Raw genomic sequence first — 27,118 nt, 5'->3', positions numbered from 1 at the left:
TGGCTTCCCGCCCACCAATTTCCAAGGGATTTGAGATTATTCCAATTCTAATATATTCCTCCATAATAAGTTCCTAATCATTATTTATAACATTCATTTATGTATAAGCAAGTTTTTTTTTTTTTTTTTTTTTTTTTTTTTTTCCGAAGGTGGCAAAACCTATCAAACTCAGGTGTCAAACCAACAGTGAGGACAGCCATCTCTGGCTGCTATCCGCGAATGTCGGTGTGACTCATCACTGTTATCAAGGAAAACCACGCCACCTGTAATAACCCGCTGGTGGTCCGTAAGGGAGCAGGCTTTCACTCCTGCCAGATAAGCAAGTTTTATTTAGCAAAATGATCCTTTTTACAATAAGATGTATAATTTTTGTTTTTTGTTTTTTGTTTTTTTCCAAGTTAAAGTTGACCCATAGCCTTTTTATACATGGTTAATGTAAATGTGTGCATTGGTAAGACATTCTTCACGATGCAAGAGGTAGAGATGGGTATCAAGAAGTTGGGTGCTGGAAAAACAAAATATTTAGCTGAACTCCAAGCAGAGTATCTAAAGTGGGGCTTAAAGATTCTTGCAGTTCACATTAAAATTTTTTCAACAACATCATACAGCAAGGGTTCCCCACAGATTGGACAAATAGTCTCGCAATACCTCTTTTCAAGAGTGGCGACGTCAATAATCCCTCTAGTTATAGAACCATAATGATAAACCCCTTGTTTGCAAAGTTATTCAGAAGCATGCTAGAAAATAAAATCAGCAAGTGGGCAGAAAAAAGAGATAAGCGTGCTAAAGGGCAAACAGGTTTTAGACCTAAACATTCCACAATTGATCATTGTATAGCTTTAAGGCACATCATTGAAAAAGTTTGGGAGAAAAAAGAAGAAGCGTTTTGTTGATTTCATAAAAGCGTTTGACACGATTCCTAGGGATAAGTTGTGGCACAAAATGAAGAAATTTGGGGTTCCTAAACATTTGAGAGCAGCTGTGCATAAGCTGTATGAAGAGGTGAAAGTTAAAATTAGAACTTCAACAAGAATTTCTAAAAGTTTCAAAAGCGATATTGGGGTCAAGCAAGGTTGCCCATTGTCTTCTACCCTTTTTTGTTTATATATCGACAAGCTTGAGGAGTGGTTAAATTCGCAAGTGGGTGAAGGTACCAATTTGAGCAAGTTTGTTATAAGGCTTCTTTTGTATGCAGATGACCTTATTCTGATTGCTAAATCTGCTCTTGGTTTGCAAGAGAACTTACTATCCCTTGAGCATTTTTGTAGAAGGGTGGGGATGCACGATCAATATTAGCAAAATGAAAGTAGTGTTTTTCTCTAAAAAAATAAAACATAACCAACATAAGTTCTACTTTGAAGGCAACATTCTCGAAGAAGTTGCATTTACAAATACCTCGAAATTGACTTCAACAAAAATTTAAGCTGGGATGACTATAGAAATAAAAGAACTTTGGGGGGTTGGAAAACATTTTATGCTTTTCAAAATAGGTGTAGAGAGGCAGACTTATGGGATTGGAAAACCACTCAAACTCTTTTTAGGCTTCTAGTGATTTCGATGATTCTCTATGGTCGTGAACTGTGGGCCAACAGTACATCCGACATGCAATGGAAACAAATTGAGAAAATTCAGAAGTGTTTGATTACAAACAAATTCTAAATTAAAAGTACAATTCTTTATGTCGTCTTATTAAGTGAAATATGGGTTGCCCCTATTGAAGAAATTGCTATGGTGCAAGTCATAAGGTATTTAAAATTGTTTGAGCAAATGGAAGAGGGCACATGGCCTAAGGTTGTCTTTAATGACATATTGTGCAAAAGAAAGAAGATTTGGATGTAACAAAATAACAAATGGTTCAGTAAATGGGGTATTTGTGTGAACACGTGTTCCATAAACAGTGAAGAGATAAAAACATTTGTTATGGATAAGTTCCACAAGCATATTTGGGATAAGGAGCTAGGGAGAAAGAAAAAGTACTATATTGAAGTGTTTAATCCCACTCATAATCATCAACAAAAAGCGTAAATAGGGGCCAATATTTCTTGGAGAGCTAAAATTCTTATTGCTCAGTTAAGGACTAATTCTCATCTACTTTGTTGTGAAACAAGGCGCTTGAAAAGACCAAAAGAAGTGTGGAAAGAAAGAATATGTATTTTTTGTTTTTTCGAAAAAGTGGAAACAGAAAAGCATTTCATTTTAGAATGTGACGTCTTAAAAGACAACAGAGAAAGTTATGCAGATATTTTGGCAACTAGCTCTTGGGATAATCTATTTAGCGAGGGGTTTGTCGAGAAGCTGAGAGCATTTATTGTGAGGCTTCAGGGGAAATGGTTGAATACATCAACTAGATGAAGAAACACCCTGTCTCATAGACTATCTTTAGCCTTGTAGACGTTAAAATAATTTTCTTTCTTTCTTTCTTCTTAGAAAGCAATAATTTTTTTTGTTATATTTATAAAATCTTCAACTATATCAACCACATTAATATTTTTAATATCATTATAAAATATTTAATATTTTTAATATCATTGTCTTTTGCTGAATAAAAAAATGATTAATAATAATTACACCATAATTAAGCCAATCTTATAAGAAAAAAGGACCTTTTTATTAATCTTCTTAAAATAAGAATTTGAATATTTTTAACATAAATAAAACTTTACCCTCGCTCAAAATGATCCAAAATCCATTGCAAGTCCAGTTTTCGAAATTTCCAATTGGTGGAAACCATCCATCCTCTACGTCCGAGGATTCCGACTGAGAAAAGGAAGTTTGTAGACTGCCCGGCGTACGCAGTTTCGAGGGGCCGACAGCCACAGTTCCCGACAAGACGGCCGGATGGTGTCAATTTTCCGTTGAAATATTCATACTTGGCTGGCTTTTCGATCAGAACGGGGCGGGAGGGACGGTATTCAGAATAATGTTACCTTTAACTTTAATACCGTTGTGGGAGGAGATGATGAAGAAGCCGTGCTTGTGTGTATGAGATGGAGGGAGAGCGTCCATGGGTGGCATTGCCGTTTTTAGTTACCAGAATTGTCCTCACAGTAACCTACTACTCCCAATTAGGTCTCTTGTCCTGCACAGACATCAGTACCATCGCCGGAATCCACAGCAATGGCGGCCTTGCCGGACTTCGAGAAAACGAAATAACGATAATAGGCTTTCAATGAGAGGTGCCTTGAGGTGTTCAGCAGGTGGCGGAAATGGGATTGGGGATGGTGATGTGGAATGGGAGGGAGGGAACGCTAGTCTGGAGCAGCGGGTTTTCGATTTCATGCAATCTTCTGGGAAGCCCAACGATTTCCCAACGAAGGATGAGTTGCTGAACGCGGGACACCCTGATTTGGTGAATGCCATAATTGCCCACGGTGGCTGGCTAGCTGCCGGCTGGGATGTTGAGGAACTTTCCCACAGTGATTCCTCTAATGATGATGAGGAAGAGTGCATTGCCTTGGAGGAGGAAGAAGAATATTGCGAGGATGGGGAACTTCAGAAGCCCTCTTTTCAAAGCCCCATAGATGTGAGCGCCGAGGAGGTGGCCGAGGTGCATGTGGATAGCGGGGATGGAGATGAAAGTGGCATAGCTGGGATGCTGAGCAGGCTTGAGAGGGAAAGATCGCGGTTCTACAGTGAGGTTTCGACAGGAGAGAAAAGGAGTAAGAAATCCGTCCACGGTACAGAATCTTGGAGTGGCGTCCATGACTTGCGGTTATCGGTAAGTTACAGAGTCCCTAAACTCCGCAAATGTTTTGCTCCAAAATTCAGTTATCGATGTTCATATTGTGCGTTAATGTTCATTGCTTAAGGCTTGAACTAAGACTTGTACAGTCCCATCTAAACTATACACCTCCAGGTTGCATATCTCGAGTTCCAGTATTCGACGCTTCAGCTATTAGTGTGAACTGAGTATATGCATCCTTAACATTCACAACGGCGGTTTGGTCGGGACTGTGCTAGTATCTATATTCAATACACTCAAACGCGCCATGTAAATTCAATGCACCATTACACACAGGGGCACACATGTATCTATATTCAATACAGTCGACGTGCCATCTAAATTCAATGCACCATTGCACAGGGGTACGCATTCATCCTTGACCTTTACAACGTCAGTTTAGTTGGATCTGTGCGAGTGCCTATATTTACCGCACTCTACCCACCGTTTAAATTCAATGCACCTTTTCAGACACTTGCATAGACACACAAAGGAAGAGTTGATGGATTGCGTCTACCCCTACCCGAGACTCGAATGCCCCTCGCTTCTCAAGGTGCAATGCTGATGATGTACACGTGAGACAAAATAAGATTACTCGAAAGAGCTTTTCTATATCCAGTGTGTCTCAAGGTCTTATGCCTGGGAGACAATCAACAGTTAGCTTAAGGATGGAGGATGAGGATGAGGGTGGGGTTGAAAATGGGGTGGGCAGTGAATATGTGTTTTTTCATACTTTCACCACCTACCATTGCCATATGCATTGAATTTCCCTTGAGGTGGAGAAGAAGGTATGTGTAGCCCGCCAAAAGTGGGGTACCCCTTTGGAGAGCTTTCCTTTCTAATGTATTCTCCTTCAGCTGGCAGCAGCAGCCCCTGACAGCCACCCGATAGCTTTGATGTGCTACTTTATCTCTGCCACATGAGCCAACCATCATGTACCCTTGCTCATCTATCTAGATCGTATATTTGAAGGTGGGTCATTCAATCCTAAAGGTATGGTTTTTCATTATGCCATCGAGTGTTTATGCTTGCTTTTCTTGGGCACACTTGGGTATGGATTACTGGGTGACTTGGAAGGAGGAAGGGTTTTGATTGTAGTCTTGTTCCCTTACCTTAACTGGGGGTTAATCTTCAACCCTAGTCCCGTGGGATCTCCTTTACTAGCTTATAGCTTTAGGATGGACACTACTTGGGAAACCCCGATTTTGGTAGTGTTGTCCCATTTTCCCATTCCACATTTTTCACTCCCCTCTGCACATTACATGCCCTATTTCATCATCTTCCCTCTCTGGGTCCACAAGGCTTTGGTACTCTCCCTCCCCTTTTCCACATGTTTGGCTCAAGGCTCGAAATGATGCCCCAAAGGTTTATGCAGCTAAAAAAAAGGAGATAAAAGCATAAATGGCCACATACAAAAGAAAATAATACCACAAAATGCAAAAGATGGTCAGGAAAATAAAATTAGCATGTGGGCAAAAACCAAACATGAGCTCTACCCCTTATCATTATGGCCATCACCCTGGTTCCTAGGGCCCCTATGAGGTCCCCCTGCATCATTAAGGAACTTGTGCATGTCCCAACCCTTGGTGGGTAATGAAATGCCCCACCTTAAAGCTGTAATCATTGCTACATCATACACAACATGCTCTCTTCCTTTGGAGCCCCGAGTAGTTTAACAAAAGAAAAATCAATAAAAGGCAAAAGGCAAATGAAGAAGGGTGGAAAAACAAAGGCCGTGGTAACTCATGTACCATGATTGCTCCCTTCTACATTCATACACCCAAGTGCGTGGGCATCCCTCATCATTACCACCCTTGAGTCCATGTCATTTGGCCTTGAGACCCTTGTGTCCCCCATCCACTTCATTATTATCCACATTACACCTACTACCACTTGAAGGGTGTACTTTGGACATGTCCTTCCCTTTAGGGGTTGGGAACATCTAATAGGGTTGTTTATTAGCCATTCCTACCTAGGAGATAACACCATTACATGCTCAAAGCCCCAAATTCGGAAAGGAAACCCACTATGAAGTCTCATTTTTGCCCTTGATTAACAAGCTTATTCACTAAATTGCACTAATGAATTATTGTGTTTGAAGGTGAGGAGACGCATTGGATCTTATACATGATTGCAGGTGGGTTTTCATCTTGGACTTGGCCTCCCTATATGAGATCCAAGCCCTCTAGAGGATCATGATGGTATTTGTAGGGTGAGCATTGAGAACCATGGGCCTCCATTCATGCAGAGCATTGATTGCCACACCATGGGCTTCGTCAGCACCACTGTTAGCTTGTTCGTTGCCCCAATTATTCAAGAGATGATGCACTTGGACCATGATGCCCCGACCGACTACACATTGCACCCGACACTTGGCAGCTGATCCAAGGCCTAAAGGAGGTTGTGTCTTTCCTAGGGAGACATGGGAGGGCATGTGTCATCCTTTGAGCCCTCATTGATGGAGCATGGACATGATTTTGAGCCAGTTGGAGACCCATGAGACCCATTTTGGAGCCCCAAGCCCAAAATAGGGGTCCTGGAGATGTTTTGCAGCATAATGAGGATGTCACCCTCTTCATCATGATTTTTGAGGCCCTCTACCAAAGTTCTAGCACAAGAGGCCTCAACGTTGCCTCTCTAGGCCTCTTCGCATGCATGACGTCAACCTTGCGTGGGCTAGAGAGAGAGATTAATTAAATTTTAAAAGCTATCATGGTTGGCTTGTAACCATGGGTGGGTTACTTAGCATTTTAGACATGTTAGAGGGGCTTGTTCATTTGTAATTTAACCTCATAGGTCTTGTATATATTAGGGAGACCTCATTTGAGATCTCACCATCACTTGGGATTTTTGCATACCTCATTAGAGAATTCAGACTTGCAATTTGAGGAGACTTTTGGATGTTTTTGGGATGCACTTTGATGTTTGGATCTTTATTGTTATATTTTTGGAGCGTCTAAAGTATTGTTGATAGATGGATATACTCTACATTGTTGTGTAAGTGTTTCTTTATGATGAAATTATCTTGAAAATAATGTCTAATGCATGGAATTTGTTCTCATGATAAGAATTCACACTTTGTTTTATTGAATATCTTTCAAAATTATAATCTTGGGAAGTTTTGCACATGTTATTAATTGATGATGTGGAAAGATTGCTCCTAGTGGATAATAATTGCATTTAATCCATGAAACTCCATTAACTAATGCTAAAGAAGGTAATTGTTGAAAGGGGTAACTAGGGTTTCCTCTTTTAGCCTCCTCGAAGTTCAATTTAGCCAATTATAAGCACCCATGACTCCATACTCCCAATGGTCTAGGCACTAATCAAGTCCCTTGGTGGTCACACATAAATTTTCCTTCTTTTTCTCTTTTAAAAATTGTCCCTTTAAGGATAAGGAGGCCATCTAGGGCTTGGTGCAAAATCTCTTGGAGGAGGAATTTTTGAATTTGTTTGGATAGAACTCTTCCTTTGTGTCTCCTCTAAAGGACCTCAAATTTTGGTGGAATTCCCACAGTGGATTCTCCATAAATTTTGATGCCCTAGTTGTCGCATCAAGAGGGAACTCTAGAAGCTAATCCTTCAACTTAGGGATTCTTTGAAGGTAAATTCTTTAGTACTTGGTGAAGTAAATCATACAATGTCTTTTCTCTTACTTACCTCGACCTCGGATGCACATATATTTCATGTCAAGTCTCAACCTTAGGTCTTGTGTAGTTATTTCCAAAGGGGTTTTTCGTGGAAAGTCTTATTAGCCTCTCCCAAGGCTTGCACTTTTGTTGAATCTTTCCATTGAATGAGCTTCCTTTCCTCACTTCAAACCTATCAAGAAGATCATATCACAAGTGAGTATTACAATTTACTGGGACTCCTCCTGTTGGTGAAAATCCGAGAAGAGTAGGGGACTTAGGTTGTGGTGACAGTGGGCCTCTTCCCCAGGTGTTGTTGTGCCCTCTAGCCTTTGCCTTGCAAAGTATCCTTTCATAAGGTTTGCTAGTTTGTGCAACAAGAGTATGAAAATGTACTGTTGCATCCCCTCACACCCAATCCCACTTTATGATGCTTTAGGGGGGTAAATGTGTGAAGGATTCTAGTCTAGATACAACTTAGGTAATAGGGATTAGAGAAGCTAATTTGTACAGGTTGCTGGGTGAACCTGTTTCAGCCTTAGTGCATAACAATGATAGCTTGTGTGAGTTGTGGCACAAGAGGATGGGGCACCTGTGTCACAAGGCATTGCCTAATTTTAGGGAGATAGTTATTGGACTTTAAATGTTTGTTTCTAACATGGAACCTTCGTATAGCTTTAGTAAATTTGCTTTAACCACATAACGAATGCTCAAGTGAAATGGAACATCCAATCGAAAGGCATTATTACCAATCTGTTGGATGATCTTATATGAACCATAGTGCAAAGGATTCAATTGATGATGAGTAGTTATCTTGAATATTTATTGGTCCAAATATAACTAAATTTAGTCGCCAACTTGAAGAGATAATGTGGAACTCTTTTATTATCCATTTGTTCTTTCCATTTTGCTCGAGTGCAAAAAGGAATATCCAAAACATGTTAACGAAGTTACTTCACGTGAGAAATAAATGACTTAGATTTGAGTTGTTCATTTTCTTGATATTTAGTAGCTTGATGAGGCAATGCCAAAGGGAGCTCCTAAGGATCTTGCTACTTCCTAAACTCTCACTTATATGTGTAAATGTCTCAAGCACAAAGTGAAAACCCAAGGGTAACTTAGAGGGCTCACCATTGTCACCTCAATAACTCCTTCTGTCGCTTTAGGTTGGTTCTTCTCTAACACAAAGGGGGATATTCCTAAGTAGGATTGCTAAGGCCATGACAAGGAGGTTCTAGGTTGTTAAGAGATAAAGCACAAGCAAGAAAATTAGGAGGAAAAGGCTTTAAGCTATGTTTTGCACATGAATTTGACCACCTTTAGATCTAGATCTCATTGACAACTCATTAGTGAATAATAATAACACTTTAGTAGTAGATAAGGATGACATTTCATAAGAAAGTGGTCTCGGATTTTGTGATTGTCTTGGGAATCACAATCTATCAAGGTGATGTGAAGGGATAGCTTAGCAAAATATTGTTTTTATAGCTCAATAAAACAATGGGGTGATGGAGGACAAGGGGCTAATGCTTATCCAATGCTTGGAAAAATGTAATCAAAAGGTCAAACTAAAGAGAACAAGTTTATGAATGGTTAAGACAAATAGAGCCATGCCACAACAGGCCTTAATTGTATTAAATGATGTAGAAATAAACTTGGAGCGGATTTTAAAGGTGCCATATTCAAGCAACACTATGAGGGTACATCCTACAATGTAGTGTTAACCCAACAATAACTCTGAAAAGATGATAGATGTAAGATGATACACTTAGAAATAAGACGTCATAAGAAATTAATTGGGGAAAATCTCTCGCATTAAACCCTTCCAACATGGGAAATGCATTCTTCCATCTTTGCCTCTCTATCATGTCCTTTGCGAATAATGTTGATTTTTGTAACTTGGGTGGGTACTTTTGCACAGGCCTTGCTTTTAGGGGGTCACGCAATTTGGCTATGACCTTTGATTTATTAGCGCCAGTCTCAGTTGTTGAAAACTGCCCAGACGTTAACTTATATGCATTTTTTGTGTTTATGAAATCTGTGAGATATATCCCACATCCACCAGGTCGAGAGACTTCTTGGCTTTTATATACAACAACAGTTGCATCTCTTAACGACGCATAGTGCACCACAACGCCCCTTGTGGGATCCTTCCTTGGCTCGACACTTGCGCTGGGCGCTGACTTGGTTTGTTGAAATTCGTTGTATATACATAGATGAACTTGGAGATCGGGGATGTGCCATTTAAAAAAAAAAATTATAATAATTTTATATTAAAAATAAATAATTTTATAAAAATTGATATTTCTATAAAATTAAACTCATTTATAATATAAAATTATTATTAAAATAACCAAAAAATTAGTATATGCATAGGAACATTTTTGCCATTTCAATTTGCATATGCCTGAGAATTTAGCCACGAGGCAGACTTGCAAAAATTTAATTTTTTTGTTAACTTTTTAAAGGTGTCGAAAAAAGTAACATCAGCTCCAACTGGGGCCTACTTCCCCCTGTGGGATGCAGAGAACCTGTAGACCTGTGCCTTTCTGTTGGGCTATGGAGTCATGCCACAAAAAAATTAACCATCTGCACTTTGAAACCTGCAACCTGTAACTTGTGAATGTTCTCAAACTGCAATTAAATCCAATTCCCTGTTGAAAACTGCTGCAAATCAAAAGCCGAAAACACGGATGCTGAGAACCAACCGACATTACATAAACTAATCCATACTGCAATCTGAAAGTTGAAACCAAACTGTATACCAATGCTTCTCCATTGGGCTATGTAGTCATTATTAAACTGATCTAATGCTTATAATGTAACTGAAATTGCTGAAATTAAATCAATCTACACGCTGCATACTGAAACAATCCCTAACTGCACTCTAGAATCAATCTGATCTAGTACACACACTCCTATTTTATTGGACTGAAAGTATAAACTGTCTAGTGTAGTCATGCTTCCAGTGCAACCATGGCAGCATTGGATTCTCTGACAGACCACCTTGCATGTAGCTGAAAACTTGAAAAGTATATACAATATGAAATTCAAATTCCATAAGAAACTGATGCTTACAAATGAATTTTGAATAGTGCATCCTCTTTAAACATCTGAAATTGTTGATCATTGCCATGAGGAAGAAAAACATGCAGCTGCATGCCATTATCATAGCAAGAGATGCACTTCTGATTATTTTGAACCAGTGGAATCAGTAACCTAGTGGAATCGCCATATAGACAAAGTGGAGCCGCTAGGTGAAAGAAATGCAACCAATAGCAAATTCCTATCCTTTGTTCACCAGCAAGGAATAGAACTAATCAACTATCGTTTTCCGGGGATAGATATCTTTGTTACTTTGCTCCCCGACAATGGCGCCAAATGTTGTAATGTTTCTTGAAGGCAGTTCTTGGCTGCGAAACTGCGCCGAGAAACCAACTTGACCAATCTTTAGGTTCAAGCTGGCCCTCGAACCAGAGGGGGCTCTCTCAAGTGTTACGGGGCTTTTTAATGCTGTTCACTGTCAATGGACTGCAACCTATGAAGCATAACGACCAGATCTAGGATTTGTTGTGTAGGTGGTTGATGTGTCACAAATCCCTGCTCACAAACAAAGCCATCTCTTGCAAAGACCTTATCAAAGTGCTAGCGTTCAACTATGGCAGAATAACATAGCTTGAAAGGATTTGATGGAGGAATGGAGGAGATATTAGGCAATTAAATATCCTTCCTCGATGTCTAATTATCTAACTAAGAACAAAAACATGTAGAAGGATCTCTACAACAAACAATAATACATTTAAGAATTTGTATAGAAGCAGCAATTTATTGATTTAGAGGGATCAACAATGACACATTGTCACCATGATCTACTCAGTAAAGAACATAACACTGCGGTAGGCTGTCAGGGAGGTTGATACTCAACCTAGCCTTGCCCAGTGTCCTATACAACCTCAAACATATGCAGAAACAAGATATGTAATACTGGAAGCACAAACATGTGAACAATTTCTGTCATAAAACTGAAGCCATAAACTTTGATTCAAAATTCTGTAGTAGAAGTCTTTACAAAAAATGTCAGGGTTTTGGCATCAAAAGCCAACCCTTTTACATTAAAAATGAAACAATATATAGGAAAAACCCATCCTGAAATTAATACTAGTCTATAGGAAACAAATCCTAACAAATAAACTAAAAATACAATAAAATATTAAATTTGCTGTAGAAAATCTGGAAATGGCAGAAAGTCTTCTGCCTTTAAATCTGGGAGTGATCTTTTAGTTTCTGATTCTTCTGCTAAGAAATCTGAAGCTGTTTAAGATTCTGCCCTGTAAATTTGGAAATGATTACTTGACTGCTGATTTTGTTCCATCAAATCTTGAACTGCTGAAGTTGTTGAAACTATCCACTAGAAAACTGCTAATCTCCTTTAAGTAGTGTTAACACTGCCACTTGTATTCTTCACTTGACCTTTTACCATCCATGGTCAAAATGTTGCTCAATTTACCTTTACAACGAGAATCTAGAACTCTCCAATGCGCATTTCTGGCATGAAAGACTGCAGGTAGTTACACTATTCCTATCTGATCGTGGTGATAACCCAAGTATGATTTGATGAAGTCCTTCACAGATCCTTGGAAATTTGCATCATTTAATTCCGAGTCCACATCTTCTAGCTGAGAGGAAATAATTCCTTTAATGTCCAGGCAAAATGACATTTATAATAAAAGCAACTCCACCATTCAGGAATTTTAGATTTGGGAATAAGAGAGCCTATTAAAAAAATTCCATATTAAATAAAAGCGGATGACACTACAGTTGCTAGCTGCTGAGTAGGTGTCAAGCCAATGGCCACCATTCGATAAAATGTACAGTAGGTGAAAGTCAGGAACATGAAGATCAGGTAAAGGAAGAATTTTCCTGTTGTCTTATCAAAATTGGGCATAAAGTATGTAATGGTGTCATCTATCAACTTTTGTACTAAGATATATGGAATTTCTCCCAGACCCTGAGCCAACGCAGATGGAAAGGCAGCATACATTCCAGTTGCCTTCTCATGATAATATATGGTTCTTTCTACAGAAACTACTGGCTGTACTGAGGACGCATTACTGAATCCAACGAACAAGACAGTAGAAAAGAATGCCCCCATCACATTGAATACATCTTGAACTGTATCTCTTTTTGAGCCATGATCCCAAAATACTGAACCAACGATGAATGCACACATTGTTGAAAAGAAAATCCTAATCACATTGTAGTGGGGGTTCCACCAATATGACACATTTGTTTCCAATAGCATGCATGGACTGATTAAAAATACTTTGCGCAAACTGGGTTTGAAATAATGGTCTCAACTCTGGTACTAGAATGCTTAACTCTTAAATTAAAACCTCTGCTCTCTTATAAAGATCTGAATTTTTGTATATCGTTGCAAAGTCCCCTCCAATACGCTGTTGAGCTGCTTGAGTACTGATTTCAAGTATCCACTTGGCTGGATTATAACCATCTTTGATTGCAGGCACTCCAGTAATTGCCTTCAGTATGTAAATAGGCCTCCCGAACATCCCGTATATCTGAAGATGCTAACAATGCATTAAATGCCTCAGCCGTATCAATGACCTTCCAGTGGCCTGTTGGCATTATGACACAGGTTTGGCGCTATGACACAAGTGTTGTCCTTGATGGCCATTCACTCAGATGGCAGATCACTGTTCAGGCTCTCAGAATGAAAGAAAGAGAGGTATACGCAGGTTTCCTCTGACGAAGTCGCGTATACACGCGGTATTGCCGATCAAAAGTCGCGTATGCGTATGCACGCACTTTCATGCACGGAAAAGCGCGTACATGTGGGAAAGCTTATTTTTAGATCCATGGTATTTGGACCTATGGTTTTGGACCATGGTATCTCGTCTAAAGTGTTGAACCCAAGTATTTGGTCCAAGGTATTGGTTATTTATGGTTTTGGACCATGGTATTGAGTAAGGCCTAAGACTATAAAAAGGAGGAGATCATTTGACAAAGGTATTGATTCAAGCATTGAATATCTTATGAAGAGAAAGATCTGAAATACTGGGGATTGGTTTATGGTGCATAGCTGAATCTGAATCAAGGAGGAACCTGAGCGCAAGAAGATGGATAAGTTCTATTGATGGGTCAAAACTCAAGTCTTGAATAGTAGTATCTTTGTGTGATTTTGATCATAGTTTTAAAACTCCGACTCCGATTCCGACTCGGCCAAGGGTCGACTCCGACTCCGACTCCGACTCGGCCAAGGGTCGACTCCGACTCCGACTCCGACTTGGTATCGACTCGGCCGGCTCGATTTCAATGACTCGGTCGTTGTAAAAAATACATTAAATATTTATTTTTTATAGAAACACATAATTTTAAAGATTTTCATTCATGTTTCCAAACACACAGCATTAGAATATAGATAGAAGACAACATATGATCAAAGTAGGCTCGTGAATATATCCATTATATCAAAATGGCACCCAGTGCATTGTCTAATACATACACGATGATGATATAGCCATGTTACTTGGGAGCGGGAGCGGGAGCGAAAACGGGAGCGGGAGCGACCATTTTCAGAAGCTCCCGGAGCGATTTTTTAAAAATATATATATTTTTTTATATTTTAAAATATTTGATACATATATGTCAACAAAAACATGTAGAATGATGAATTAGATATAAAAAACATAAAAAAGCATAGATTGAACCATACAACAACAATCATCTAGAAGTTATAATCTTCATCAACCACGTCCGCAAGTTAGTAACATAGTAACATACAACATATTGAGTCTCATGATTCATCAATCTTAAAGTTTCAAGCTTTCAAAATTCAATATATAACATTTATCATCATTGATCACCAAAGTTGTACTTGTAAGCTAAGTGTAACCATTACAACAAATAATATCTAACATGAAATGAAATGTTATAAAATGAAATGAAATGAAACAACTTTCAACTTTCATGAAGCATCATATTCATAATTCATTACTAATGAGTTATAATTGCCAACTTCAAACTTAAATTGTCATATATTTATTAAAAAAATATCATAATAAATATGAAAGAGTCAATAGTTATAAAAGCTACTAGAAACTAGAAAAGAGAAGTAAATCTATTATCTATTTCTTATGCTTAGGCCTCTTGCCACCACGAGAAATGTCTAATTTTTTAGTCTTGTTGCAAAATCAGGATCTTTGTCATTAATATCACCCTCCAAGCATTAATATCCAGAGGTATTTTTGTCATTACCTTTGTATCTGTATAGGGATCTTTGTCATTAATATCACCCTCTAAGCATTAACATAAGATAGAAAAAGCATAGCATGTCAAGTCAAGATTTTGTTTGAGTGATGCGTACATTTTTAGAAGGGTCATGATAGAGGAGTTCGACAACCAATGTCACTAACATCAAGGTACATAGAGGGATTGGTACTCTTGATTAAATACGAGTTCCATACCCTAATACATGACAAAATTCAATGGAAACATTGCAATCCCCCAATCCTAAAATCCTGAAAAACTGATAAGTCTGCTGGATTGAATGAAATCTAAAATTCTACTTTCTCCATATGAAATCCAATGAGGATGAAACCAATCTCAAACATCCTGAGTCATTTCATGGTAATGTTAAAAATTTAAGTAAAAGGATGAAAACGAAAATTAAAGAAAATGTCACTTTTACTTTAAGAATTTAACATTACCATGAATAACATATCAATACTAGGGCCTAGACTTGATCATTAAGCTGCCCCACTCAAAAACTATTTGTTTCTTTCAAAAAAAATTGCATTTCGAACATTACTACAAAAAAAAAAATGCAAAAAAGGCAAAACACTCCCGAAAAGGCAGGGAGCGAAATTTTTTTTAGGGAGCGCGCTCCCGACCCGCTCCTGAGTCGCTCCTGCCCAGAGCGCGGATTGGGAGCGAGAGCGAGGGGGGGGCGCTCCCCCGCAACTATGTGATATAGAGATCAAAACAAAAACACATAACCAAGGAGGCTATAAATGGCCTCTACAACAAAAGTCTGTGACCAGTACTACTAGCTAGTTGCTACTGCTAGAGTTGCCAACATCATCTGGCTCAGTGTTACTTGGGAGCAGGAGCGAAAGTGGGGAGCGAGAGTGAAAACGGGAGCGGGAGCGACATTTTCAGAAGCTCCTGGCTTGGGAGCGAATCCCAGAGGAGTTCGACAACCAATGTCACTATCATCAAGGTACATAGAGGGATTGGTGCTCTTGATTAAATACGAGTTCCATACCCTAATACATGACAAAATTCAATGGAAACATTGCAATCCTCCAATCCTGAAATCCTGAAAAACTGATATTTCTGCTGGATTTTGAATGAAATCTAAAATTCTACTTTCTCCATATGAAATCCAATGAGGCTGAAACCACCCTCAAACATCCTGAGTCATTTCATGGTAATGTTAAAAATTTAAATAAAAGGATGAAAATGAAGATTAAGGAGAATGTCACTTTTACTTTAAGAATTTAACATTACCATGAAATTTGAATAGCATATCAATAGTACAAAGCATTTGAGTGTGTTAAATAGGGTTTGGGAGGGGGAAATGGACCCCAAATAACATTTAACTAATTCATAAAACACATTGGAGTCCAAACCAATCAGCAAACACCTTAAAAAATCATTAAAAAATTGTTAAATCGTTGTTTTACTGGGGTTAAGGGCCACTGTTTGTGACTCGGCCGAGTTGGTCGAGTCAGCCATGACTCGGCCAAACGAACCATTTCTTCTACCGAGTCACTTCTGAGGGCAACGAAACGGATCAACTCGGCCGTTTCGGTTTCGAAACGGCCGAATTTTAAAACTATGATTTTGATCTATTATAATTGGCGCATGTCTTGATCTATAAATCTGATAATCTGGGTATAACTGATGTCTGAATATTTGAAAGAGTGAATTATCTTTTATAGATCTATACGCAGGTTCGACACATCAGAGGCGCGTATACACGCTGGTTCAGTAAATCAAAACAACGTATACGTTGGTTGGCCTTAATACAGAAGCGTATGCACGTAGGTTTCTGCATATTGAAGTAGCGTACATCTCTTGAAATATGTTTTAGCTACTTTTCTTTATTGCTGCAGTGTTTTGGGTTCAGAATTGGTGTCTGGTTACTGTTATTGTTTTCTGGGTACAACATTCAGAGAAGTGACTATTTGATTCAGTTTGTTTGGTGCAAAGGAGATTGGTTGATGCAGATATATTTGATGTTTGATTGATGTTATTCATGGATCCAGTCTGAAAATTATGAAACGTGGTCCCTGGAAGAAAAGAGAAGGTTGTAGCCTTCTGTAGGTCAGCACCTACGTACTAGTACCTCAGCTAGTACAAGAGCTAAGGGGGTTGTAGCTCCCTTCCAGGAGAAGCTAGAGAACGAGAGAAGGTTGTAGCCTTCTGCAGGTAGCAGCCTGCGTACTGGTATAAGACTGCACCAGTACAAAATCATTGTAAAAAGAAGTTTCTAATTAAAAGAAGATAGAGACGAATTGCAGCAGGTGGTTTTCACCCACATTGGGTTTCCACCTTATATCTGTGTGTCCATGTGTGTGATGATCTGTTCTGTTTTACTGCTCTTGTTTACTGTTCTTATGATTAATGAAGTCCTGATGCACTGATTAAAGATCAACAACTAATGAATCTTAAGTTTTCTGATATACGCTGGTTTCTTTAGACACAGTAGCATATATACGCAGTTTCCCATAGCTGAAGTAGCGTATACAAATTTGATTGTGAAATGAAAAATAATTGATTTAATAATACTGATTCACCCCCCCTCTCAGTATTATTTCCAACAATTGGTATCAGAGCAGGTCCTTCAGAAGAAGCTTGATCGCTTGAAGGAAGATCTATCATCATGGGCAACTACAAGAAAGAAGCATGTTATGCTCTTAACCTGCAAAATGATACCCAAATACAGAATATGTGAAGAAAAGATACCCAGAACACAGAATAGCAATGATTTTATTATTCAGAGTGTAATGTTCACTTGCCTCTTCGAGGGGGCAACCTCCAATAGAGCAGAGCTCGACTACAAAATAAGACACGATGCTCCTCGCAGGGAGTCTCTATCCTTTATATATGACTCATACATGCAATACCACGGGCCAATACTGTGGGTTTTATTAATACCATCTATCTAATACTACGACCCATTTGCAACTAACTGTGGTTCCGTCATTAATTGCGGATTAACCACTTACAATTATTAATATGGGCTTTATTGACTCTTGACTATGACGTGATCCCATTACATAAATAAGGGGGTTAGGGTGGGACACTAACATGCCCTCCCCCTTAAGACGAGCCTTGTCCTCAAGGCTGAAGCTGCGGAAACTGCTGAAGAATAGTGGTTGGTTCCCAAGTTGCATCTTCCGGAGAGGTGTCTTTCCATTTGACGAGGACTTCCTTAATCATGCGGCCGCGCAGTTGCTTGTCTCGTGTGTCTAGGACCTGTTCGGGTTGAAGCCAGATGGACCCTTCTTCGTCCAATTTAGGTAGACTGGTCTGAATTCTACAATTGTTCCCAATCACTTTCTTGAGGCATGAGACATGGAAAACTGGATGGATTTTTGTAGTAGGTGGCAAGGCCAACTTGTAGGCCACTTCTCCAATGCGCTGAAGTACTTGATATGGTCCGTAGAATTTGGGAGAGAGTTTCTGACACCCCTTGTCCTTGAGTGATGTTTGCTTATATGGTTGTAGCCGTAAAAAGACCTGATCCCCTTCTTGAAATTGGCGCTCTGAGCGATGCTGGTCTACCTGTTGCTTCATGCGGTTCTGAGCTTGATGAAGATTCTCTCGAAGATGGGCGAGCATGGTTGCGCGGTGTTGTAGGAGTTGATCCACTGCTTGTACTTTTGAGCATCCCTTGAGATACGAAGTAGGTGAAGGCGGGAGTTGACCATATACTGCTTCATAGGGAGTCATTTTGGTGGTGGCATGATAGTTGGTGTTATACCACCATTCAGCCAGAGGTAACCATTGTACCCAAAGGTGTTGCTTTTCTGAAGTGAAACACCTAAGGTAGGTTTCTAGACATTTGTTGACGACTTCGGTTTGACCATCTGTTTGCGGATGATAGGAAGTACTGAGTTTGAGTTGAGTGCCTTGTATTCTGAAGAGTTCCTGCCAAAAATTACTGGTGAAGATCGGGTCGCGGTCGGACACAATAGAAGTGGGCATGCCATGCAATTTGAAGATCTGATCCATGAAAGATTGAGCAACCAAAGTTGGTGTAAACAGGTGGGGTAGGGCGTAGAAATGAGCATACTTCGACAGTCGGTCCACAACCACCATGATGACTGACTTGTTCCCTGACTTTGGAAGACCTGTAATGAAATCCATAGAAACCTCCATCCAAATTGATGCCGGAATGGGCAATGGTTGTAATGTGCCTGGTGTGTTGACGGTTTCCTCTTTGTGGCGTTGACAGACATCACATTCTGCTACGAAAGTAAGGATGTCCTTTTTCATGCCTGTCCAAAAAAATGATCTTCTGGTGCGAGCATACGTCTTCTGAAAGCCCGAATGTCCTGCAATGGGAGATGAGTGCAATTCTGCCAAAATGCGACTTTTGAGGGTGGATGTTGGTGATATTACGACTCTGTCCTTGTAGTGAAGAATATCATCCTGCCACGAGTAGCCCTTGGTGGAATTTGGATCTACCTGCAATTGAGAAATGAGTTGGGAGAGCCCGGGGTGTGAAAACCATTCCCTGCGAGCCTCTTCAATCCATTCTGGAATGGGGAGGGAAATTGCTAGCAGAGTACTTTCCTCCTCAAATTGGCGAGATAATGCATCTGCTACACTATTGTCTTTCCCTTTCTTGTAAATGATCTCATAATCATATCCCAACATTTTGGCTAGCCATTTATTTTGTTGTGGGGAGGATAGGAGTTGCTCCAAAAAATATTTAAGACTGTGATGATCTGTGCGGATTTGGAAACGTCGCCCCAATAAGTAAGGTCGCCAGGTCTCGACTGCATGTAAGATGGCCATCATTTTCTTCTCGTAGGTAGATTGGCCCAGATTCCTCCCACTGAGTTGTTGGCTTGTGAAGGCTAACGGTCGCCCTTCCTGCATTAAGACCGCCCCAATACCTGTACCCGAAGCATCACATTCAATGACAAAAGATTTGGTGAAGTCAGGTAGTGCTAAGACTGGAGTGGAACACATGGCATTTTTTAGAGCTGTAAAGGCCTGTTGTGCTTCCTCATTCCAGAAGAATGAATTTTTCTTTAGGAGTTGGGTGAGGGGCTTCGCTATGCGACCATAGTTGCGGACAAATTTACGATAATAGCCTGTGAGACCCAAAAATCCTCTCAAGCTCTTCAAGGTCTTAGGTTGAGGCCATTCCTGCATTGCCTGGATCTTTTTGGGTCCACCTTGACACCTTCACGCCCCACAATGTGGCCCAAATACTCTACTATTGCCATGCCAAACGAACACTTGGACATCTTGACAAATAATTTATGCTTGCGGAGCAGTTGCAAGAGTAGATCTACATGCTGAAGATGTGCGGCCCAAGTGCAACTATAGATGAGGATGTCATCGAAGAAGACAAGGATAAATTTCCTGAGATATGGTTTGAGAATGTGGTTCATAAGGCTCTGAAAAGTAGAGGGGGCATTACAAAGACCAAATGGCATGACCAGGAATTCATAATGGCCTTCATGTGTTCTGAAAGCAGTCTTGGGGATGTCGACTTCCTTCATGCGAATTTGGTGGTAGCCTGAGCGAAGATCCAGCTTAGTGAAGAATTGAGCCCCATTGAGTTCATCTAGCAAATCATCAACCACTGGGATGGGAAATTTATCTTTGACTGTCAACTTATTGAGGGCCCTGAAGTCGGGACACATCCGCCACTCCCCATCTTTCTTGAGCACCATGACCACTGGGGATGAATAAGGACTAATGCTGGGACGAACGACACCTGCTTCCAAAAGTTCCTTGATGATTTTTTCTATTTCATTCTTTTGGGTGAACGAATATCTGTATGGGCGCACATTTGGGGGTTGGGCCCCTGGAACCAAGGTGATGCTATGATCATGTTCCCCTCGCGAGGGTGGAAGCTCATGAGGCTTGTCAAAGACCGACAGATGGTTATTTAAAATCTGTTGCATCTCAGGATGAATTGGCAGAGGCTTTGTTTCGACTGCCTGGATGGCATTAAATTGAGCTACAACTCCATGATTGCCCTTTTTTAACAATTTTTCCATCCTATGCGAGCTGATGATAGAGGGGGCTCCCGCTTGGAGTCCACGGAGGGTATGTGTGTAGTTGTTCTGCTTAAAACTCATATATAACGCCTGGAAATCCATTGTGATTGGCCCAAGAGTGCGGAGCCATTCAACGTCGAGGACAATGTCGCAACCCCCCATGTGTATGGCAAACATGTGGGTTTTCAACTGATAATCCCCCATTTGAAGTTTGACATTTTCACAGCAGCCTTCACATTTCATTGTGCCTCCATCCGCAATTTGAACTTGGAAGTTAGAAACTGCTCGTACAAAAAAATGCACTGCTTCTGCGACTTTTTGGTGGATGAAATTATGTGTACTTCCACTATCAATCAAGACTACTACTGGGCGATGTTTAATAAAACCTCTGATTTTGAGAGTTTGAGGGGAAGAAATCCCTGCCAAAGCATGCAACGAAATAACTGGTTCGTCAGAGACATTGTCCTTTTGGTTGTCTTCTTCTAGCGGCTCTTGTTCCTCCAGTGGTGGATCTTCCTCTGTTGAGCTGTAGTCAGTGGCATCAATTTGAAAAAATTTTGGCTCCTTGCATTTATGACCTGGGGAGTATTTTTCATCACAGTAGTAACATAGGCCTTGCTTTCTTCTTTCGGCTATTTCCGCAGGTGACACCTTTTGGACCTTAAGTGTTTGAGTCGTGTTGTGAGCTTGTGGGGGGCAACCTTTAGCGGAGAAATTTGGGCGACTGTATTGGGCTGCTAATGCACGTTCCACGTTACGAGCTACCTTGCAAGCCTCTGTCCATGTGGGAGGGTGGTGCAGTAGGACTTGGGCTTTGATAGCTTCTTTAAGACCGCTGATAAAACATTCCGTGTAGAACACATCTGAGAGACCCCAAGTGCGGAAGGCTAAGGCTTCAAAAGCTGTAATATATTCATCCACTGTACCAGTCTGTCGGAGCTTAGTAAGACGACCCAAAAAAGATGATTCCTGGTCAAAGCGGTCTTGAAGAGCTTTGGTGAATTTGGTCCAAGTCCTAAAAGGTCCAGTGCAACGCTGATGCCATTCCCACCATTGCCACCTTTCATTGTCCAAGTACATGCTCCCCAACATAAGCTGAGTCGCATCATCAAAGATGTGATTCAGTTTGAAATACTGCTCCATTTGTGCTATCCAAGCCGACAGGTGAGAAATGTCAAATTTATGCATATCCAACTTGGGAGGTCGCTCACTGGGTGGTGGGTGGGTGTGCCAGACGTGTGGAGAGTGGCTAGACTCACCCTCATTGTGTTCAGTGCCATTATACTCCTCCTCGTGGGCTTGCTCCTTGCCCTTCGAGACTATTTTCTCGACCATGCTACATAGTCCGGTAAGCTGAAGGTGGAGGTTGTGCATTGATTCTTCAAGTTTGTCCATCCTTTCATTGGCTATCGCTTGAGCTCTAGTTTCTACCATACACCAACCGGATTTTTTGAAAATTGGGACCGCCTAAATTTTTTTCACTAAGAAGTGAATGGTACCACCGTGCTCAGCTCGTCGTCCTGATTCTGATGGGCTAGATCACCAATAAGCACCCCGAAAGATCTCAGATTTTTTTTTTTTTTTTTTTTTCTCTGAAAACTCCTAACGGAGTTTTACTCCTTCCTTATCAATACTGCAGTGGCCAAATCCTCAAAATGTCAATGCGGCCAAAAGTCCTGCGAAAATTATACCCCGGTATAGGAACCCTTCACAACTACTCCGATCTGGTGGATTTGAGAGATCTGAATGGCGGAACAGACTGCTTTTGCGGATCTGATGGATCTAATAGATTAGAATGGCTGATCTGCGAACTCGAGACTGCGGGACTGATGTCTGCTGCTGCTGCACCCTTTTGCACAAGCGGATCTGGAAGAGATGTTGTGTGATCCTCCGATAGAAAAGGGAACTATGGCCTTGAGGATTGTCAGGTGCTACAGATCGCAATATACATAAGGGTCTGGCAGTAGTACTCGACCCAATGTTTCAGGGCTCTAACTAAGGAGGATCGACTGTACCCTTAGTTGTACAACCCGACTACCCTATCGTACGGGCGAGTAATCTCCCCGAGTGCTGTTCTCGGTGTACTGTAGCCGCAAGACGGCCGACGGTTTATCTATGGCGAGGTTTCAAGGGAGCCTAGGGGGCTTCCGATATACCCAGAGGGTACGTGGAAGACAATCCGTGCGCGGTTCTGTCTAATGCGCTACTACTCGAAGGGGTACCCACAGGGGTTACAAGGGAGTCCAACAGATGTGACCACCTCTTGTATTTCCTGCGTGCATGCCTCCCCAAATCTGCAGGTTTATGCGCTCAACGACAGATCCCGTGGTTTAAAGACGCCGGAACACGTCTCTAGCCAATTTTTTTTTTTTGCTAAGAAATGGAGATCCCACCGGCCCTGGAAAGTGCTCTGATACCACTTGTTATGCTCTTAACCTGCAAAATGATACCCAAATACAGAATATGCGAAGAAAAGATACCCAGAACACAGAATAGCAATGATTTTATTATTCAGAGAGTAATGTTCACTTGCCTCTTCGAGGGGGCAACCTCCAATAGAGCAGAGCTCGACTACAAAATAAGACACGATGCTCCTCGCAGGGAGTCTCTATCCTTTATATATGACTCATACATGCAATACCACGGGCCAATACCGTGGGTTTTATTAATACCATCTATCTAATACTACGGCCCATTTGCAACTAACTGTGGTTCCGTCATTAATTGCGGATTAACCACTTACAATTATTAATATGGGTTTTATTGACTCTTGACTATGACGTGATCCCATTACATAAATAAGGGGGTTAGGGTGGGACCCTAACAAAGCATCGATCAGGTCACCAATTTTTGATGGGAGCAACTTCGTCTATTGGAAGGTAAGAATCACAACATATCTTCAATCTCTTGGTACAAAAGTCTGGGATATCGTGGAAACAGGATACACATTTCCATCAGCGACTCCTACAGATACGGCTGGTAAGAAGCAGTATGAAACAAATGCAAAGGCTGTCAATGCTCTATTAGGGAGTCTATCTCAATCAGAATTCGTCAAGGTTATGCAACTCAAAACCGCAAAAGAAATATGGGACAAGATCATTCTGAGCTATGAAGGAGATGATCAGGTAAAACGAACAAAACTACAAACTCTTAGAATTCAATATGAAAATCTCAGAATGCACAATGATGAAAGTGTGGCTAACTATTTCCTACGTATAGATGAGATTGTTAATTGTATGAAAAATTTGGGTGAAGAAATAAAAGTTGTTTTGGTTGAAAAGGTTTTAAGATCTTTGTCTTCTAAGTTTGAATCAAAAGTTTCTGCCATAGAAGAAAAACAGAATCTACAGAGCATTACCATGTCACAGCTACACGAAATCCTAACCGCTTACGAAATGAGAAAAGGGGGACCATCAGACAAGAGAGAAGCCGCATTCAAAGCCTCGGGAAAAGGAGATTACAATGACTGAGGACATATGTCGGAAGAAGAGGAAGAATCAAATTTTGTCAAGAACCTTCAACGGGGTTCTGGAAGATTCAGAGGTAAGCTACCTTTCAAATGTTTTGCTTGTGGAAGAGTCGGTCACTATGCTGCCAAGTGTCCTCATAAAGATAAGCTTGACAAAGGTAAGGAACCAGTTAGATGGAATAGAAAACAGAATGTAAGTAAGAAGAACTATTACACACATGAAGACAGTCATGGATTTTCAAATAGTGATGAAGGTGAACAAGGTAATGATTATAGACTTTTGATGGCTTTTGAAGATGATGATTTCTTGGATGCTATAGATGAAGAAGGTCTTTATGAAGAAATTTCTAAACTCAAAATTTGTTTAGAAGAAAAGAATATGATTATAGATGCTTTGACATTCCAACTTGTTGAAAGGGAAAAACACAATGAAAAGTTAGAATGTGAAATTGTGGGACTTAGAAAGGACATTGAGAAAACAAAAGCTCTTAATCTTAGATTTGTTAAAGGATCTGAAACTTTAGATGAGATTATCAAAGTGCAACGTTCTCCTCTAATCAAGATTGGTCTTGGGTATACTGAAGAAACATCTCAAGCACAGAAGCCATCTACCTCCAAAAGTTATCTTGAAGTAGCAAGAAGAAGTGAACATGTTAACAATCGATAGCAAAGGCACAATGAAGATCATCAGGTAAATCAGGGACAATTTACTTCAAGAATGAACAGAGATCACCAAGTAAATCGAGGGCAATCTACTTCAAGGATGAACAGAAGCTACAACCAACCGCAGGTAAATCATTCTCAATTTGCCTCAAGAACGAGCTATTACAATCGCCTAGACGGAAGGTTTGATGATTGCAGGAATTTCTTCAATGGCCAATGTTTCTCTTGTCATAACTTTGGACATAAGGAAACTCAATGTGTTGCCTACAAGACCATCATGACCAGAGAAGCACGAAATCAAAGGAGTGTGACTGGAATCATGAAAAGAACCTACAATAACTTTTCTGCTCTTCAAAATGAAATAGAATGTTCTATTTGTAACGACTTTGGTCATAAAGATTCTGAATGCAGGAGTAGGTTTCGGCAAACAACTCAGAAGGAGCAAGCTTCATTGAGCCCCAAAACATGGAGGAAGAAAGAACCGCAACCAGAAAGATGTGGTATAGCCTTATATGCGGAAGGGCAGGAAAACCAGTGGTACATCGATAGTGGATGCTTGAAACATATGACAGGTGATAAAGAAAAACTTCAATTATATAGTGCTTTAGAAAAGGAAAAGAAGGTCTCATTTGGAAATGACACTCCTGCGTTCATAAAACGTAAAGGTTCTGTTATTTTGAAAGAAAAGGTCAAAGCTGGGAATGTTATGTATGTTGATGGCTTAAAGCATAATCTATTAAGTGTCAGTCAAATGTGTGATGAAGAAAATGAGGTAATATTTCGATCAAATGGATGTATTGTTCGTGAGCTTAATACAGGAGAAACAATGATCAAAGGCATAAGAACAACAAATAATTTATACATACTCAAGGGAGGACAACAACAATGCTATCTAAGCAAGAATGATGAACACTGGCTATGGCATAGAAGATTGGGGCATCTAAGCTTCTCTCAAATAAGGATAGCCTGCAAATATCAGGCGGTTCATGATCTCCCTGACATCAGAATTCCAGACAATACAATATGCAAATCATGTCAGTTTGGGAAGCAAACCAGAACTAATTTCCCTGAGAAGGAAGGATCAGCTAGTAGGCCACTTGAACTTGTCCATACTGATGTATGTGGTCCATCTAAGAAAAGGTCACCTCGAGGAGAAGAATACTTTATATTGTTCATTGACGACTTTTCCAGGATGTGTTGGATAGGACTTATGAAGCATAAAGACGAAGCTTTCGAAAAGTTCAAAGCATTCAAAGCCTTGGTTGAAAACGAATCAGATCGCAGAATCAAATGCCTCAGGTCTGATAGAGGTGGGGAATTTACCTTGGATGAATTTTTTGATTTTTGTGAAGAACATGGAATAAGAAGGGAATTCTCTACTGCAAGGACTCCTCAACAAAATGGAGTAGTGGAAAGGATGAACATAACAGTTCAACAAATGGCTCGTGCTATGCTTGATGAGTCTGGAACTCTCGCAACCTTCTAGGGTGAAGCCGCATTTGCTGCAGTTACTATTCTCAACAAGACAAACGTCCGGGTAAACAGCACTCAAACTCCTCATGAACTTTGGTATGGTAAGACTCCCACGGTAAAATACTTCAAAATTTTTGGAAGCAAATGTTACATCAAAAAGACTGATGAAAACCTTGGTAAGTTTGAACCTAGAGCAGATGAAGGCATTTTTCTTGGTTACTCTCCCCACAGCAAAGCATATAAGTGTTACAATAAAAGACTTGGAAAAGTTGTTGAAAGTATTGATGTAGTGGTTGATGAAGAAGGAAACATTCCTAGGCAAGTAAAATCTGAAGATTTCGAAGATGATGAGGACTATCCTTCAACAACAAATCAGACTCATGATGAGGAAGAAACCCATGAGGCACCAAAAGAACAGATAAGGATAGAAGAAAAGACTCCATTCAGGTATGTTCAGAAGAATCATCTAGAAACTCAAATTTTGGGGCAGAAAGAGGCAGGTGTACAAACAAGAAGTACTATTTCAGAAGCTTCAAGCTACCTAGCATTGCTCTCCTCCACTGAACCACAAAATGTGAGTGAAGCATACAAAGATGAATGTTGGGTCAAGGCCATGAATGAAGAACTGGAGCAGATTGAAAAGAATAACACTTGGGAGCTGGTTCCTAGACCAAACGATAAAAATGTAATAGGCACAAAATGGATATTCAAAAACAAATTGAATGAAAATGGAGATGTTATTAGAAACAAGGCAAGACTTGTTTGTAAAGGGTATGCTCAACAAGAAGGCATAGACTTTGAAGAAACTTTTGCACCAGTTGCTAGACTTGAGGCCATAAGAATGTTCCTTGCTCTTTCTAGCTTTCAGAAGTTCAAAGTATTTCAAATGGATGTG

At 40.3% G+C, this 27,118-nt stretch overlaps 1 protein-coding gene across 1 annotated transcript in view; it reads left to right on the top strand.

Annotated features, from left to right (window-relative positions):
* Positions 1-2,695: 2,695 nt before the first annotated feature.
* LOC149186327 (protein PTST homolog 2, chloroplastic-like) overlaps positions 2,696-27,118 on the top strand; it is a 37,141-nt gene continuing 12,718 nt past the window's right edge. Inside the window, exon 1 of the mRNA XM_089409303.1 lies at positions 2,696-3,718. Coding sequence (XP_089265429.1) covers positions 3,005-3,718 — 714 coding nt within the window. The 5' untranslated portion in view covers positions 2,696-3,004. The remainder of the gene's footprint in view (positions 3,719-27,118) is intronic.

Source organism: Pinus tabuliformis, chromosome 3_1 (genome assembly GCF_031772625.1).
Source record: "Pinus tabuliformis cultivar Carrire ecotype Pingquan chromosome 3_1, CPIR1, whole genome shotgun sequence".
Taxonomy (NCBI): domain Eukaryota; kingdom Viridiplantae; phylum Streptophyta; class Pinopsida; order Pinales; family Pinaceae; genus Pinus; species Pinus tabuliformis.
Note: the sequence above shows the minus strand (reverse complement) of the source record. Positions and strands in the feature narration are given on the sequence as shown.